The following is an 18,624-nucleotide window of genomic DNA, read 5'->3' on the forward strand; positions in this document are numbered from 1 at the left end:
TTGAAAGAGCACCTCACACGAAATGACGCCCGGAGTCACTTCTCAAAGTCCCAAATTAAATAAACCCCTTTGTGTAACCACGGTGTTTTTTGTGTTTAGCCTCGTCCCCAGGCCATTATGAATTTGATATAGTTGGTCGCTTCGTAAAAACGACTCAGGGGGCCACAAGTCCGTGGAAACGACGTTGAAACATGAGGTGCAGTCGTACATATTGCGTGTGTGGATCGTTTTTACAATTAGAGAGACAGAACCTCCATTCTTTCAGTCTAATCTTTTAAAGTTGTTAAGCCGGATTTCCAATTACATATACAACATATTGTTTTTATTTCCATGGTTAGTTGATAAACGGCTAGTGCTGAAACAAGAAGTTAGATTTCATGCTATCCACAGATCGAAGTGATAGACTTAATTTTTGAACAGTTCGTTTAATTCATAAACTGTTCACATCTAATCTAGGTCGTCACGCTGCGTGTAGTTATAATGTTCGCTTCGCAATCACAAATTCCGTGGTTCGTTCCATATGGGCATATTTAGCAAGTGTCTTCACCACAGCTACGGGTCAACCCATGCCATGTGAAGGAAATTGGGTAGGCAATGCCGGTGTATGCCTAATGTATATATTCAAAACGCAGGACCCACGTTGATAACAGTGTTTCTGACACTGAAGCGGCTATATCTTGTATAAATATTCGGAATAAGAATAATAACATACATTCTTTGACAATTTATAATGAAACAAGACTAATTCGGAAGATTGTCGCATTTAGAAATTGTAAATTTTCACAGCAAACTCACGGGGCTGTTCATAGCGGAATTAGGACTTCTGATCTCAGATTATTTGGTTAAATCCATGCCATACTATAGATCTGTTGCTGACATCTCCACGACCACTTCTCCCGAATTTCGGCCCCTTTGTGTGGTCCAACGTGGATAATTTTGTCCTCCGCGCGCGTTAGAGAATGCCATTAGCGAATTCCAAACGCTGTCAATCTAGCCCACCTAGCCTAGCCTGTCGCTTGTAGTGTATTGAATTTGGCTGAATTTAAAAAAACATGACGATGTTTTAATAATTTTGTCCACGACTGTGCCTTACTAAAGCAGAAATTCGCGCGAATATTAGAAAACACTAAGAAAGTCAACTGGCTGAATAAATATACAATTTCTTTATATAATGTCTTCTCACTTTGCGAATTAAGCAAGTTTCCTTTTGCAAATTTGCAAATTTTATTTCGACACCTATACATAAAACACGTGCTTTAAGCTGGCTTTCAAAGCTTTATTCGGAGAAACTTTTGCGAGAGAAAATTTTGCGTTTTTGGCCTTTTTCGCAAAACTTTGTCTTGCAAAACTTAAAAAAATGGCCATTCGCGATAGTTTATCCACTAAAATTTTAAATTTTTTTTTGTTTTTTAAAGTTATTTCTTGACTCTCCCTCACTTTGCTCGCCCTCCCGATATAAAAAGAGACAACGTTGAAACCTTTGCATGCTGGTTGGGTGATCGCCTTTTACAACTACATACCATCAGCCGATGGTAAAGATATCATCATTAATGGATGGAAAGCCGCTGGAATATACGACCCTATTTTACTTATTATATACCAACCACAAGGTAATTAATACCTCTAAAATATTTTGAAGTCATTGTTGTTGCTTGGTCTGGCTTTATGTATAATAAACTTATATATCTCTATGCAAAATTTCGGAGGATATAACTAACTAGTTTAAAGATTTTAAGTTTATTTTATTAGAAAGTTTGAGCTAAAAGCAAGGTAAGTACGTAAAACAAACAAATCATGGATATTCAATATATGTCAGAAACTTTTCTGTTATTTTCAGTTATATTTAGATGCCCAATATAATATTCAAGATAAATTAAGTTTTTGTTTCTTGCCACGGTGATTTTGAACTTTTATTATTGGTCGATCTACCTTATTAGTTTTGAATCTGGACAAGGTTTGCAGAATTGATGAAGAGGAGCGGAATGCTTATAATCAAGTTACTGGCGAAGAAGACGATGTGTGGGAGCCGGAAGAAGACGAGCCTAGAAATGTGTTTTATCTGTTTTGTGATTTTGACGATGAACCCAATTTGTAAAAAAACGTTTTTACATACCATTAGAAAGAAAATTACATCGTTAAAAAACACTTCTTCCTTTTTCTTCCATACGAAATATAGGCCACCTTTTTTAAAAGAACAAAAAAAAATAAGTTCATAATCACGAATCGCGAAATTTTATCTCCGCCAAAACTTTTCAATTTCGGATTTCGCGAAAGATTATTTCGCGAAAATATTTCAATTTGTAGATTTGCGAAAATTTATCCAAAAAATTCGCGAGTTTTTGGACTCGCGAAAGTTTCTCTCGCGAAAGTTTCTCCGAATAAAGTAATTACTCATTCTTCTGTTGTGTTCATACGTTCTCACAATTCTCACTTATTTTATTTTATTGAGACCATCTTTTTATTTATCTATTAAATGTGCTTACAGGTAAAAACAAGGCTAAAAAAAAGCCCACTTTCGCCAATTTTTCCTACAAAATTTTGGCCTTGTTTACACCAGTTTAAATTACACCACTTGACAAAACTTAACGCTATTTAGGAACAACAAAGGCCAATTATGTATGTCCACCACTTGATGCGCAAAATTATACATGCGCGAATTATTAACTCACGCAAACTTCAGCCTTTCAGAGTTTATATGAAGTTTTGAAACAGAACCACTTTCATCGGTATTCCGTCCACTGTACTTAAAGGCAACCCGATGCAATACGGTTAATATTATTATTATTACTATTTTTACTAAGGAAAGCCTCTTCAGTTTCTAATAGGACTGTTATCAATGAGGGTCCTGCGAAGGGGAGCATCAAGAAGATGTGTACACTAACACAAGAATACCACTATTTCTAAATTCTGTTTTTAATTTTTTTTGGGCTCAGTGATAAGGCAAAATTGCTTTCTGCAAGCTCTAGTCAGTCTTTTAATTTTTTTCGTATGGTTTAAGATCTTTATTTTACTAGCTGATGTATGTATATATTTTCTATTTACTTTTAAACGATACGAACTTGTATATATAAACGAACTTGTAACTGTCTTTGACGAAAAGAATACACACTACTACACTACACTACTTGCTTCTCAAGCACTTTTGTCGGTAAGGCACACACGCGAAAATATAAATTAAGGACTAAAGGGCTAATTCGAATTAATACAGTAATATCTTTAATAATAACATTCGCAGTTTAAAGTTATAAAAGGTTATTAAAAATAAACTTTACACACTTAATGACTAAAAAAATTACCTGAAATGTTCGAAATGACAAGCCTGAAAATGTATTAAAAAACAAAATTTGATTGATTGATTTGAAATAAAAAACCGTCTGGATCTTGTATAAAAATATTTTCAACACCATCAACGTCACGACACACGTCAAAAGTAGTAACGCTTTGCTTAATGTTCTCCATGACGTCTGACGACACGCACAAGGAAATACCGACGTGACCAAGTTTGCCGACGCCGTCCCTGTCGTTGGTTACAAAATTAAAATCTTTCGGCGTGGTGTGTCGGTGACGAATTTCAACTTGGCAAAACTCTTTTCCATATAACCATTCCCTGTTCTCCACTGCAGAGAGTATTTTATTAACTGGCTCTTCTTCAGTGTAGGTGAAAAAATACAATGTGAAGGCCAATTTGTTTCCAGGTTGTTCCTCACACACGTGTTTCATTTGTAATACGTTCGTGTAGAAATCATATGTGGGCTTAATCGCGCGAGTTTCGTGAGTTATTTGACCAATACAAGGTAATCGAGTTTTTGGTTGATCGAGACAGCCCACTTCGCCGGTGTATGGTTGAAAGTTTTCTTCAAATGTGTGTTGCAACAACTCTATGCTATACCCGTTCGGATCCTTTATAAATGCTACAAATCCAACATCAAAAAATTGTTCACCATCTGAGATTTCGTATCCATTCTTCCTGAAATATCTCGCAGCTGCATTTAAATCCGCCAAGGCTAACCCTGTTTTCCAATATCCCCGATGTTCATAATCGACTTTAAAATTTTCGTCCACAATAAAGCAGATTCCAGTGGGTTGATAGACTTTCGATTTTTGTTTATAAGTAAAAACATGTATTTTATTATCACTCCAAGTGTAAGGATAGCCTTGTTTAGACACTGTTTTCACTACATACTCCATGCCGCAAACTTTAGTGTAAAAGTGAATAGTTTTCTCTAGATTTTCTTTCAGCACTCTTAGTATGTTATACTTGATGTAAGACTGCATATTTGTCACTAGAAGAAAGATATAAATTTAGAATGCAACAAATTAAATGCAAAAGACTTTTGCTCCGATAGCAGTTTTGTTAACGATTTTCTAAGAAACACCCATTTTCTCTCAGTGAGAGTGAAATCAAACCCTTCTTTATTCCTTATTTTACTTATTTGTGCCATATGTATACATTAACTAAACCAAAGAGAGATTACTTAAACTATTTTATACGCAAGGCTTGTCGTGACTTTTTTGACAATGGTCAATTTGTTGGTATAGTCAACTTGTAGTTGCCATGGACACGTGAAAAAAGCTTCTGATTATCCCCAGCATGCCCATTTATTAGTCAAGTGCGAGTTAAGTAAAGCCTCTTTAAGTTCCTGTCCAGCTACCTTAAGTTGATTGACGAAAACTTGCTTTCAAAGGACTTTCTATTAACCTTGAGAATGAAATCAAAATACCGAGGCTGAATCGGCGAGCTGCCTATAAAACAAATTATAAAAAATTTCAGTACAGCACGACTATTATTATTAGGTCTAATAAATTAGATTAAATATGTCCTTATCAATGACGTCATTGAAGGTTTTGGTTACCTCAAAAACCCTACAAAACGTAGAAAGAAATCGAGACTGATTTTTCAGTCATTAAATACCCATAAAGTTACTGGCATTTGTTTTTTTGTCGTAAATTATGTGTTTATAGGGACAAAAAACGTCCTACCGTCCTTTCTCCAGAAAATGAGAATTATTGTAAGGACCATATAAGTAATACTTAGAAAAACGATTGATAACACAAAAATGTGCTCTTTCCAGACATGGTCTTTAGCCACAACATCCATCCACCAGTCGAACTGTTTCCTAAACTGTTCATATTAAGAAAAACTATACACATTCTTTATAACAATCATCAACTTTTACTAAAACTTTGATCTGATCGTCCCATTTAAAGATATCAAACTCGACCTTAAGGTTTAGTGATTATTTGACACTGCAGCAAAAAACCTGGGTTCGAGGTTGCGATACTAAAAAATATCACGTGAGAAATACAGTTTGTGCAGAGTTTATATATAATTCTTTTAACATTAACAACCATTTACAAAAAATATACATATTTACAACCTAAAACATAACTTGCTATAACAACTAACTTGGTTCTAATACTCAGAATTGAATCCAACAGGGTGCAATAACTGCGTTTAACAGCACGCTAATTCGGAAGGTTTATTAAAGCGGGGTTGCAAGCTTGACTCGACAACCATTTTTGTTTACAATGAAGTCATATATCGGTACATTTGGGACATCGAGATCATCTATATGAGTGAAAGCTAAATATAAAAGTTTTGTTTTTTATACATAAACAAAGACAAATATATAAACAAAGTCGAGAAACAGGTTGAAATAAACCGAATTTACTTTGACCATATTCGAGCTGGTTATATATTACTGGCTAGAATGTTTGATCGAATAAAAATATACGAAACTTTTGGATAACTCTTTTATTAATAACTGTATTCCGCCCGACAGCCCGCCGGTCTGCGTGTAAAAAATCGTGCTACAGAAACACAAAATGCTTTAAATAATTTAATCGACTTTGTTTTTGCAAAATTGCTCAATAATAAGTCCTATCATTTCTTCTAGATTTGCACAATAATCTCCACATAAGTATTTCGTAAATAGAAATTCGCAAGGTTAAGTATCGCTAATTTTTTGTTGTTGTTGTCGTCTTCTGTTCCATTTTATTAAAATGTAAAACAAATAAAACATACCGGTAAAGGCACCGTATGTGAAATCTTGTATTCCTTTTTCACCAATCTTTTTGTGTTCAATCACCTTAATGTGTTCTTGCATTGTTGCTTCACGCGACGTAACGATCCGCTCATTCGTGTAATTTACGATACTTTCACGTCTGACGCCGTCACTTTCTATGCTTTGTCGCTGATAATTATCTAGCGACTTCTTCTTACCACCAGAGAGTAAAACCTGGTAAGGGTAATTTAAGTTCATAACATGCTATAAGGTTGTTTATAAGGGAGGGGGGGTGGGGGGGTACTAAATCTATATTATTATAATCCGGATAAAACATATAGCCCGCAATTAAACAAAATTTCTGCAAATGCAAATACCAAATCACTTCAGCACCCCCTGTTTAAACAATTTTTTTCAATAAAGGCCCTTACGCCCTCCACAAAAAGTTCTAAGCGTTTACTGGAAGCATTATTCACCCAAACTGTTTGTGTCATTTTTGAGATAACGTAACCATAAGAGACGATAGCCGCCGTCAATATGACGACATTATAACAAAAAATGTATGATAAAAAGTTAAGTACACAGTTGTCATACCATGCTTTGCGTTTCTTTATTAAGAAGTTCATGGATTTCTTTCGGACTGAGCTGCTCATCAGCACCCTTTGTCCTAGTGGTTGGTGTACATACTTCGTCTCCAGGCGTTTCTTCATCAAGAAGTGTATTTGAGGAACTACTATATAACTTTCGCTTACGCCTTCCGGACATCGGCGTAACTAAACAAACAAACAAATTATCGTCTAAAACCACTGAAAGAAAGTTATTCGGCTTAAGAGTGATTTTCCTCCTTGTTTTGGCCTGTTTGTTCTCATGGTGTTTTGCTATACTTTTTGTCACAGGCTCTTACACATTAATCCTTAGGCAAAACCCAGACGAAAATAAAAAAACAACCCTTTACAGCTTCTGCTAAATATTCAACCCTATAAAGAAAGAAAGTATTTATAAGTTTCAAACTACAGAAATGCTGTTACCAATATTTACTTCAACGTTTCTTGAAGGTTTGAATGATTGATATCCGAGGTCTCCTTGGGCACCTAGTCTAATTTTAAGGTTGTCCGAAAACAACCGTGACTGACACTGTTTGGGTGCATCGATGTTTACAATGACAAAAGGTATTCCGGTTCTGCAAATGCATTATTGGAACATGGAAACTACAGTGGCGCATGGTCTAGTGGTTATGGAGTTCGCTTCGTAATTAAAAGGTCCGCGGTTCGGTCCACACCGCGGGATGTTTAGCAAGCGCTTTTACCACAACTGCGGGTAAACCATGCTATGTGAGGAAATTGGGTGGGCAGTTCCGGTGTATACCTAATGTATGCATTCTGAACACGGGACCCACGGTAATAACAGTGTTTCCAACACTGAAATGGTATAGCTTGTATATTATTCGTAACAATAATAGTTAAAAACAAATCTCAGAAGTACCCACAATGCAACCCTCTTAGATTCTGTATTCTGTAGACACACAAACACTTGCATAAGAACGTATAAATATTATAGGAAACTCAAATAAAAATAAAAAATACAAGTAAATTTACCTTCCATGGTATCAACAACAGAATCCAGCTTCCCGTTACTCTTCTGTCGGTTTCGTACTGGGTAGGTTTCTTCATACACTTTTCCATTATCATGGTTATCAGGTTGGTCTGATGCTACTTCTAAGGCAGGTTTTAATTTAGTCTTTTTACTTTTCCCCAATGTAGGTTGATCACTCCGCGTAGGAGAGTCGCCACGTGAAGTCGTTCTCCTCCTTTTTTCGAGAGCAGTGTCATTTCTTTTTCTTTGATAATTTCGCGCAGGAGTGCCATTACGCGGTGTCATTCGACTCCTATTACTTCTACTTTCAATTTCCATGTCTTCCTCTTCGGTTGAAAAATCGCCGGCGGCATTTTTTGAAGTTTCGTTTTTACTGTTGGTAAAGTCAGGTTCAGCAATACCGCCCCTCCTCCGTAGTAAGTATTTCTCTTCCTTTCGTACTGGTGTACGGACACGCAAATCGTACTTCAAGTTGTCTTGGTGAACACCGACGTCACCAGAATCACTCTCACGCTCGGAGTCTGTTTCGAGTTTCTTCCGGCCCTCCGATTTTCGTCTCCTCCTTGTCGTTTTTCTCAACTCACCATCACTGTCTTGACTTGATTCTTCTGATTGCGATATCAAGCAGGCGTTACGCGCTACTTCTTGTACACGTGATTTCGTTGAAGAACGCGGAACTTTAGACTTTGCGGTAGGGACTTTCTTTGCACTAGGCGGTTTGCCCCTCACAACAGTATTTTTTGGAGTCGATTGCCTGCTTGCTGTTCCGCTTGTTTTCTTTGATGGATGAGTAGTACAAGTAGTTCCGCTGGGGGTTGGTTGCTTAGCGACGGTAATATTTTTTGTATAGGATGGTTGGTCTTTAGCAAAAGTATTTTTGCGAGTTGATGTAGCTGAATTATCATAGGTGCGTGGTGGAAATTTCTCCTGAAACAACAAGATGTTAATATTCTTAGTATCAGTAAAAACGTTCTTTTTATAACCACTATATTCCTCTTTTAGACTAAAAACGCGGCAAAAATCAACACATATATCTACTTCAATCTCTCTTTAAGCTCATTCGACGTAAAATTTAATGGACACAATCCTAAGATATAATAAAATGCATAGGAAATTATAGCTCTTAAAAGTTATTTAGCGCTGAAAGCACTGGGCGGTAGAAAGTGCACTGGTTTTTCGTGCCATAAGTATCCTTTAAAAAAAGTTGACGCCCAAGCATTAAGTAACGCCTAAAATTTTGACAGCATTAGCTAAAGGACATTTTTTCAAGGAATGGATTAGATCGATTACAAAAGGTTCTTTCATATAAAAGTTTACAAAATCCAAGCAAACTGTGACGAATCGGTCATGCCAGCAAAACTATTGTTAAAAACAAACCTGCTGAAAGGACTTCCATTCTTTCTCCATGTTCATTTTTTGATTTTTCAGGAACTCTTTGTATCTTTCTTCATTCGTATACATATCCCATTCTAAAGGATACAAATCGCATAAAGATTTCACTCACAAACAAGCAAACAAACAAACAAACAATAATTTCTTCTTATTGGTTTTTTACATTTTCTGCACACGATACGACTAATTCAAGGCCTGAATGAGATTAAGAAACATTCTATTACGTCAGAAACCTTGGTCTGTAATTGCAAAATTCTTCTTTCTTTTTCTTTTTGTTCTAATTGGAGAGGATAGAAAAAAGCGGAATAAACATCCCATCTACGACACCGTGAATATAATACCAAAAATTATAATGATCACGAAAGTGACTCAATATTAATTAATATAAATTAAAATTAAATAACAACGTCAACTTCTTCTTATTTTAGCTAAGTAACGTCAGCTTAGCAAAACAAATACCTTTTTGGACTGATTCTGGCATCAAAACAAATTTCTCGATACCAGTTACGCAAGGACTTTTATTAGCTGCATTGTCACTAGCCTGGGAGATCAATATAGCCTGTTCAATCCATGTTGATTTGAATATTACAACGTCGTGATGGATAGTTTGGAACGCCCTGAGAAAAGAATTATAGTAACGCATCAATTAGATAGTCTTTTGAAAACAGCGCGTCTGTCCATATCTTGGGTTGGACTTATCTCCAATGATGGACTTCTCTGATTTTTACAGCAAAATGATCCTGACTTTTTTCTGATTTTTTCAAAGTATAAATTTCTTGATTCCTTTGCTTAAATACACACCATGTAAAATTATAATAATACGGCTTCTTCCTTAACAACAAAGTCTAGATATATTTAAAGCGAAAGTTTGATAAATTCAATTATTCTCTAGACTAATGAGGGAACAACGCTTTTAACCATCCTAAAACTTAAACATAAGATTGGTCTTTATCTGACAACAACAAAACCCCAGAAATGCACGACAAAAAACATTAAAACATAGCAACGTACAACTTTAGCTAAAGACCAGTTTGACTTAGGACTGTTTTCTTCAGGACCAAATACAAGGTAGCAACAGACTTAAAAATTTGTAATTTTATGAGATTTTGTAGAATTTAGGTTTTGGATTTAAATTTGTAGAGAAAACACTAAACACGTATAAAACTATTCCATATTTAAAGAGATTTTGCTACAATGTTCATTTCTCCTGTTGCATGTTCTACATAATGGTCAATGTTTTGTCACGCAAAATGTAATAAAAAGGTTACTATCTGAAAATAGTAATGAAAGTCAGCATAAACAATTTTAGGAGATTTTAGGGAGAAGTAATATTTCAAGTCTGTATTTTAGATTTTTTAGGACATTTAAGGAAAATGTCCGCTTTTTAGGTTATTTAGAAGATTTTAGGAGGTGTGACCACCCTGAAAAAAGTGTGAACTTCCCTTATTCAGTCTTTCTAGGAGGGTTTAAATTTTTAGGTCCTTCTTGTTCCAAAGAAAATGGAATCTTACCATCCTTCACAAGAAATTATATTTTTTACTCTTGAAACATTTAAGGGGATTCAAGTAACAACACCCAAGTTCAAGTAAGTTAACAGTGAAGAAAATTAAAAACATATCGTTTTTGGAAACATTGTAATATCTTCTATTTTTCAGTATGTTCAACTTTCAAGTTTATTCTAAAGACACAAAAAGTTTTCACACACCGTTTTGTATCTTCACTGGTACTGTCATCACTAAATAAAAAATTTGCATCCTTTGTTGACTTAACCACTTTTCCACCGTGTTGTTCTAAAAATGAAACAGATTCCAATTACAATCCGTTATATTGAAAGTTCCTAGACGTTTTTTGCATTATTAAACAAAACTAAATAGCTACTTACCCCATTTGTTTTTTGTGTTTGATGAAACACTTGTCGAAAACCATGCAGTTGAGGATGTAAACAGGTTTTCACACATAACTTAATCTATCCACATACAAGGAACTAACTACACTTCATTCTAACGTCTAAACAGTATCAACAAGAGAAATGATGTGCAGCTTGCAGCAAGAATAAAACAATTTTTGTTCATTTATGTCAGTTATATCACAGACTAATATACAACAAAAGTATTTGTACCATTATTTTTTCTTTCCCGGTTGGCTAGCTTTAAACTACTTCCTTTTTGTGTAGCTAGCTACATATAATGTCAACAACAAAAAAATGTCGTGGTGTTCTTCAGGTATAAAAATTTTTCTTTATACCTGCTAGATATGCCTCAGGCTAAAATATATGGTGACAAAAATCTTTTCATCAAAACATGAAACTTATACCATGCAAGAATTATCTCATCTCATTTAACATTGCTGATTATATTTTAAAAGAAACTGGGCATACTAATCCGATAAATACAAGATATTTTGAGACCTTAACGCTAAATTCTGACTTTAATTCATGATACAGTTTTTTTCTTACTCTGACCCTTACCTGATCATTTTAATTTTTTTTTTATTTTTTAGGTGCAAAAATCAATTTTCTTTTTTAAACTTTCTCTGGGAACATTCTCTGAAATATAAGAAAGGTTGACCGACTGTTTTTGCTATGTTTGGGTAGCAACGAGCTGTAAACTGTGTTATTATTTAAGCTAATGTTGTGGAAAGTTATTTTTCGAAAAATATATTACCCTGGAAACACCATAATGTTGTGTCCGCTCTACTCCACTCACAACATACCGCATACCTGTACTAAAGCACTCCACCTGAATGTGTGACACTGTTTGCGGTTTTTATTAGGCGCAATGAGTATGTGAAATACTACATGCATCATTAGATTAATAGTTTTTGGACCATTTTTCTTTTTAAATAATTTTTTATTTTTTTTATATGTTGTGAATGTAAAAAGCGTCCATCTAAAATGGTCTTTCGAATTTGACCCAAGGTTTATCAGCAAAAACAGTCAAAAAATAAACTATTTCAAAAAATTTGTCAAAGATCAATTTTTATTGTTTATTAGGTTTACAGTTCAAAGCAGATACATTATATTCTTTCAAAACAAAAATTAACAGAATGAGACCATAAAAAACAGCTTTAATAGAATTTTTAAGATTTAATCCCATGACCAGAGATTTTTATATCAAATATTGACTACAAAATCTATAAATATAATGTTTCTAAATTGAATTTATTTAAAATTAAATAATAAAGAGCTCCATAGTATATCCAACACCATTCGTCAACAAAACTTGAAGCGACAAAACTACAATAAAATTCCCCAATGAACAAAGGAAGAAATTCTTTTTATGCTATACTTCATCTTAATGTTTGAAAAAGTCAATGCAAATGAATTTTAAGAGGAATAGTTATTTACGTTGCCAATAAAATGACATTGATTCACAAATACAATAAGGATATTAGTGCTTTTCAAAAAACAGCCCAATTTTAAAAATCTATTAAAAATTTAGAGCACAGATTTAAAAATCTAATAAAAATACAGAACAAAGATTTAGCGTATCATAAAGGTGTCCTAGAAATTCTTTTGTGCGCTGCGACGCAAAAAACATATAAAAAAAGGCTTCAAGCGATTGATATAATTCACTGCAAAAAAGCTCAGTTTTCTCACAATTCTTTAAAGCTTTTCTAAAATCAATGTGAGGATTTATTGTCTTGCAGGAAATTCATACATTCTCAAGTAAATTTCATCTTTCAAAGAAGTACCAAAATTTAATATTACTAAGTTCAGAAAGAATGGTGATATTTCAATAAAGAATCGGCATAGAAGTCAATCTGAACTTATATCTGCTAGTTTTGTTAATATTGGATTGTAATGCTTTTAACATAAAATACTGAAATTTTTCAAGAGATACAGTAACATGAATTTTTTTTTAATTTTTTTTTAAACTTAAGTTAATTTCTGTTATAGTGTGCTGCCTCTTTGCCAGCGATTCTTCCGAACACAACACATTCCAACAAACTATTACCACCTAAACGATTGTTACCATGCACGCCTCCGCTAACTTCCCCAGCCGCATACAAACCATCCAATACTGATGAACTCTGCGCCATAACCACATTTGCATGGGTATTTATTTCTATGCCACCCATGCAGTAATGCAATGTTGGGGTTATATACGCTAAATAATAGACATCGCTCTCACTAAATGTGATGGGAAATGCTTTCTTACCAAATTTGTCGTTTCCTGATGAAGCACCATGGTTGTACTCAGAAATGGTTTGTTGCATGGTTTTAAGAGGCACACCAAGTTTTTCTGCTGCTCCAGCAAGATCATTCACTTTTGTAATCAACCCCTTGAAAATATAAAATCCAGCAAGATGAGCTCCAAACCTGTCAATCACTTTTTGTGTAAGTAACATGGCTGCTGATATAGGATTTCCATTAATGTTACCATACGAATTGCAATTATTTAAAATTTCTTGAGAAAGGTAATCACGACGTCCTAACTCGTTAGCAAATCGCTGACCCTTAACATTTAAAAGCAATGCTCCACAACCACGTAAAGCTTCAGGTGCTAAAAACTTGGTGTGAAACTTTGGATCCTTAGGATCTACAAAACCAGTTGGATGGACTTGAACCTTGTCCATATGAATTAATGACAGACCGTTTCCTTCCACTGCTTTAATGATATCCCCCGTAGCCCAAGGCCCATTTGTTGTTGGATATTTGGACAGGTGTGGCGTGTATTTATCAAGCAAAGAATGTTCTGTGTGATCATTGGCATATCCCCCAGCTGCAAATATGACAGTGCCATTAAGTTGTTTTTCCTCTCCATCAACAGTTTGATACTTCAAGCCTGTGACTTTGCCATCCTTTATTGTAAGCTCTTTAAAAGTAGATCGAGTAAGAATGGTAACAGATGTTTTTAGATCATTCTCAACATATTTTCGAAGTGTGGATACAATTGTAAATCCAACAGGCACAGGTTTGCCTTCTTTAGTGGGGGGAAAGCGATGTGTGCGCTTTGAGCTGTGTCCACCTAGCTGTACCACATCTGTAAGCCCAAGACCAAATGACGATAGAAACTGAATTGCTGAATTGCTGTTCTGTGCTAGAATTTTTACCAATTCTTTATTGGCAAGACCGTCACCAGAAGCGATTGTATCAGAAACAAAAGCCGAAATTGTGTCTTCAATGCCTAATTCATTCTGTGCGTCAGTCCCAACTGCATTAATACCTGATGTTGCCTTTGCGGAGTTGCCACCCAATCTTTCCTCTTTTTCAACAATAGTGACATGAGCACCGTGGCGAACAGCTTCAATAGTTGCACTCAATCCTGCAAGGCCACTGCCAACAACAATTACAGCTGGTGGGTTGTCGCTCTGGTTAGACATGATGTTAATAGGTAAGTCAAATGGATTCCAATATAGCACAGCTGAAAAACATGAGAAAGTATAATGTAACCTTTGTAGTTATCTCTCATTACATTAATAAGAAGTGAACAGTCAACACAGTAAGAAGATACTAATAAGATACACATGCAAGTTTGGGAATATTATGAACTACAATGCTCACTGCAGAACACTGCAGATTATAACATCTTAGGCATTACACATGCAGTTGCAGTATATTTTATTTAATTTACTTTTGTACCACATCACAAAACAAAAAATTTGTTACTAGGGGCATTTCAAGAGCAAAAGGCATCTTAGCTGACTTTTTGTATCCCACAATATATTTTTAGACCCAAATTAGAGAAATCTATCTAGTAAGAGAACATTTGCATACTATATGTTTTAATGTGGAATTTGGGGTAGTTCTGAGTGGGTTTCGCCAATATAATATTTTATAAAATTCTAAAGTAGGGGGTAATTGTTTAAGGCACATTTATAGTAAATACTTTTTATATAACTTTCATATAATTTACCCAGTAAGATCAGAATTTTTCTATTCTACACTTCCAGTAAATGATTACAAATGAAATTTTAACAGTTTTAACAAGCTAACAGGACAGGCGAACATGTGACTTTATCCACATGCCATAGACTTGTTTATTATAAAAAGCAAAGCTTCAAATTTAAATTTCCAGCTTTAACTATAATCACAACAAAAGTTGTCATGCAATAATTGTAGGAATTCCAAAGAAATTTAAGGAGTTCTAAGTATTAGCCAATATCAAGGCTTCTGGAAGGTATGAGACCTGAAAAGTTTGTCTAATAGATAAACAAAAAAATCAATATCTATCTTATGCTTATCTATCTTATACAGAAAGCAAATGAGGAAGCTTTGATTATAAGATCAAAATTGCTCTTAATTAAACAATTAATTTGGCTATCAGAGACAAGGTAGTTAAAACTGAGAGAATCACTAGTTCAGGTGCTCAGTTCTTGTGTTTGGGGTACATCAGTTTAAACATCCTGCACTTGTCTCCAACATGAGAAAAATAACAAAAGCCTGTGATAAGCAAGGTGTACACCTCTCTGTTTGTTTTTAAAAAAACATTTTGACGAGAACAATCTCAAATTAGAAGCCAGGGGAAATATACCCTACACAAAAGAAATTCCCATCTGTTATCAGAAAGCTTTAAAAATGCTTACTGCCTTCACTGGTATTTCTTTTTGAATCACTTTGTAATTCTTAAATGGAACACTAAAACATCAAGTAAACTACATTTGTATTCTATAAAATATCAAAAATTAGTTTTTCGATTAACTTCCCTTTAAACAAAACCCTTCTTACACAGGATATTAAATGGTGAATTAAAACAAATCTGTAAGAATGTGCCAACAAAATTAAATAAATAAGAAGAAACTCACCAATTATTAGTAAATTAATACATAAGCAATAAGCTGTGTATCGCAAACAAGTTGTAAGCTGCATGATGATAAACGCCTACCTTGGGTACAGCTTATCAAGCACGATACTCTTGTTAATTTACCTATAATAAATAGATAATATGAAAGGTGTGTCTGTGTTTGTCTGTCTGTCTGTAACAGTCAAAGTGGATGTTTTCATTTTCCTTTAATGTAGCAGAAATAGTTTATGTCTTAAATGTTAAATTTCGTAATGTTATAGCACAATTTTAATAACACTAATTTACATCAACATCTTAATTTAAATTAAGTCATTACAATGAATTTGAGGCCAAATAACTTGGACATGAGGTGACATCAGTCAGTAATTTTTCACCATGGGGTAACTAATTTGGGTAAGCTTTCCAAAGCAGGGTATCCAAATCAGTTTCGGATTGGATGGGTTCATGACGCCATCATAAAGCCTTTAAACCCTAATATCTTTGAACCCATTTGTCAAAGATACATGATCATATAAAAAAATTTTGACCAGCGTTTTAGAGTCTAAAGGATAAAGGCAACAGATATATGTCTAAAAAATAAATTTTTGTGTTTTAGCGGCACTTTGCTGATGTCAGCAAAATTTTTAAACCACTTAATCTTCTTCGGCGTTAGTTGAAAACATATCATACTATACATTATTTTGATCAGTGTTTCACATCCACACATTTCAGATAACGAATTAACTAAATTTTGTCAATTTTTTTTGTATATGCACTGCTGATGTCAGCAAAACATCTAAAATAACCTATTTTACCATTGTCCTTTTGCCTAAGTGGATTTTGAAAAAAATATATCTGTATATATACTTCAGGACTTTGTAAATTAGAATTTGCAGACAAAGTTTTGTGCATGCTACATAAGTAAACATGCACTTTTGTGCAAAAAAACTTGATGCAGTGCACCGTTTTGTGGTAATTTCATTGTGCCAAGCTTCACATAATCTGCAAAAATGTTCAACAACGCAAACTCAGTTGCTACTTACATCCTGCAAGAGACTACATTATTATTGCTTCATATTACATACAGCAAACTTTAATTGTAAAGGACTTTGGGTTTTTTGGCATAAGAATAAACAACATAACAATTTTCACAGATTGTCTACAACAGAATATATATACAAAAGTTTTATTATTTCATTGACTTATCTTACTCAGCAATCACAGTATGTTATAATAAAATAAATAGCAGCAAAAGGGAAGAGATAATTGTACGTCCCTTAAAATTGTATTTTTATTTTACTTTCTCATATTATGAGTGGTCACCTGTCCCAAGATAATTGAAGTTTTTAAAGGACTTTTTTAAATTCTCACATATTATCCCGTTATTACAGGCTGTGCATGACTGTACTACAGCTGCAGTAAAAAGGTTTTTAACCACGATTTAACTTTCCTTACCTAAATTCTGCATTTTATAGACGTGTGACGTAGTTGTTTTGATTTCATATATATATAGAAAAAAATGGCCATACATGCACTTTTGTGCCAGGACTTACACAGGGTAAAATAGCTATTAATAATCAAGTGTCAAGATTATAGATTTTTTTAGGTAGCATAAGATCCAAAAGGAACTGGCATTAATTTTTAACTATATATGTTCTTTTAATTCTTCTTTAAAAATTTCACTATATAATTTAAAGTGAATATTACTTTTTTGGATGGATTTCTTTGATTACTGTTGTCTGTTGTTTATATTTTCTACCACGAAAAATGCTTGCACATGTGCGAAAAAACTGCAAAGTTTTTAAACCATTGACAAGTCATCTATTATCTATTGCCTGTCAATTTTTTGGATTTTTTCACGGCTTTGAAACTCGTTTATAAGAGCATTAATTGTGATACAGAATGTTTGACTAAATTGTAAGCCCATGTATTACTTGATATTGCAACTCCACACTAAAGAGAGCCTTTGTTTATCCTGAAAATAATAGGTTATCTTATCTCATCATGCTTCAAGTGTTTGTATTCTGCATTGGGCAGGAAAGTTTGCATGAAAAGGGGAATGAGAGGTTTTCATCAAAAAAGAAAAGAAAAGGAGCACTTGACACAAATTATTACTCAATCTAATCTAACAACAAAACGTGTTGCACAAAATCCGCCATAATATTGATGTGGTGTTGTTGTCGTCACTGTTATGTTTATGATATCCAAGGGTCCCAGAACTGCAGTAAAGTGCCCTGAGCCCTAACGGGGAATTTTGGTGCGAAATATTTTGCCGCGTTAAAAAGTAGAAATACATTTTACTTATTGCAAAACGACTGTTGCACACGGAAGCCACGTTTTATGTAGACACGCAAATATAAAAAACAACTTCGTATTGCCGCCCCGGTGTCAGAAATGTTGCAAGATGCCTGAGGACGAGGTTGGACCATATCAACAAAAACTTAATACAAAAAATTTTTGCCTAAACAATTATTTTCGAACAAAATGGGTCTTTGATTTAAAACAACCATAAGGCTGTTATATGGCCATAGGTGTTCAATATATGTCTTGAGTCAGAAGGGTAAACTACTATGGGTTCGAGGTTGGTCTTACCCGAATTTGTCGGTCCCATAAAAATCTAGATATATGGTTTTCACAACTTCGTTCCAGGTTTTTTTTTACTCTTTGTGATAATCTCGGACAACGATAAGGATGATGATTTGTACCCTACTAAAATTTCATAAGACACACACAAAATTCGTAGGTGTGTCTTTAATTGCTTCCCAGCCGGCACAAGACGTCTCAAACGCACAAACGTTATAATTAACGTGTGTCTAATCTTGATAGCGGGTCTTTTTTCCCTCTAAGAAAAACGTAAAACTCGGTGCCTTTCTTTCACATGGTGGTTAATTGCCAATCTATTTAAAAAA

General features: G+C 34.4%; 3 protein-coding genes across 5 annotated transcripts; all 3 read right to left on the reverse strand.

Moving 5' to 3' along the window:
• Positions 1–2,913: 2,913 nt before the first annotated feature.
• On the reverse strand, positions 2,914–4,380 carry LOC130648746 (uncharacterized). The gene is made up of 4 exons (XM_057454866.1): positions 4,377–4,380; positions 3,372–4,283; positions 3,297–3,319; positions 2,914–3,087 (listed from the first exon to the last, which is right to left on the reverse strand). The coding sequence occupies exons 1-4, from the start codon at positions 4,378–4,380 to the stop codon at positions 2,914–2,916; spliced, it is 1,113 nt and encodes a 370-aa protein (XP_057310849.1).
• A 928-nt stretch (positions 4,381–5,308) lies between these two features.
• LOC130637031 (putative mediator of RNA polymerase II transcription subunit 26) lies at positions 5,309–11,795 on the reverse strand. The gene is made up of 8 exons (XM_057446885.1): positions 10,873–11,795; positions 10,696–10,780; positions 9,450–9,607; positions 8,976–9,067; positions 7,601–8,525; positions 6,600–6,778; positions 6,026–6,239; positions 5,309–5,584 (listed from the first exon to the last, which is right to left on the reverse strand). Exons 1-8 carry the CDS (start codon positions 10,946–10,948, stop codon positions 5,484–5,486), a joined length of 1,830 nt encoding a protein of 609 aa, XP_057302868.1. The 5' UTR covers positions 10,949–11,795; the 3' UTR covers positions 5,309–5,483.
• Positions 11,796–11,946: 151 nt separating this feature from the next.
• LOC130637037 (uncharacterized) lies at positions 11,947–15,880 on the reverse strand. 3 transcript variants are annotated; one of them, XM_057446902.1, is made up of 3 exons: positions 15,738–15,843; positions 15,519–15,570; positions 11,947–14,356 (listed from the first exon to the last, which is right to left on the reverse strand). In XM_057446902.1, the coding sequence occupies exon 3, from the start codon at positions 14,313–14,315 to the stop codon at positions 12,873–12,875; it is 1,443 nt and encodes a 480-aa protein (XP_057302885.1). In that variant the 5' UTR covers positions 14,316–14,356; positions 15,519–15,570; positions 15,738–15,843; the 3' UTR covers positions 11,947–12,872. The 3 variants fall into 3 exon arrangements, with proteins under 3 accessions (XP_057302885.1, XP_057302875.1, XP_057302882.1); XM_057446892.1 differs by lacking the exon at positions 15,519–15,570 and having other exon boundaries at positions 15,738–15,880; XM_057446899.1 differs by lacking the exon at positions 15,519–15,570 and having other exon boundaries at positions 15,818–15,871.
• Positions 15,881–18,624: the final 2,744 nt, after the last annotated feature.

Source organism: Hydractinia symbiolongicarpus, chromosome 1 (genome assembly GCF_029227915.1).
Source record: "Hydractinia symbiolongicarpus strain clone_291-10 chromosome 1, HSymV2.1, whole genome shotgun sequence".
NCBI lineage: Eukaryota > Metazoa > Cnidaria > Hydrozoa > Anthoathecata > Hydractiniidae > Hydractinia > Hydractinia symbiolongicarpus.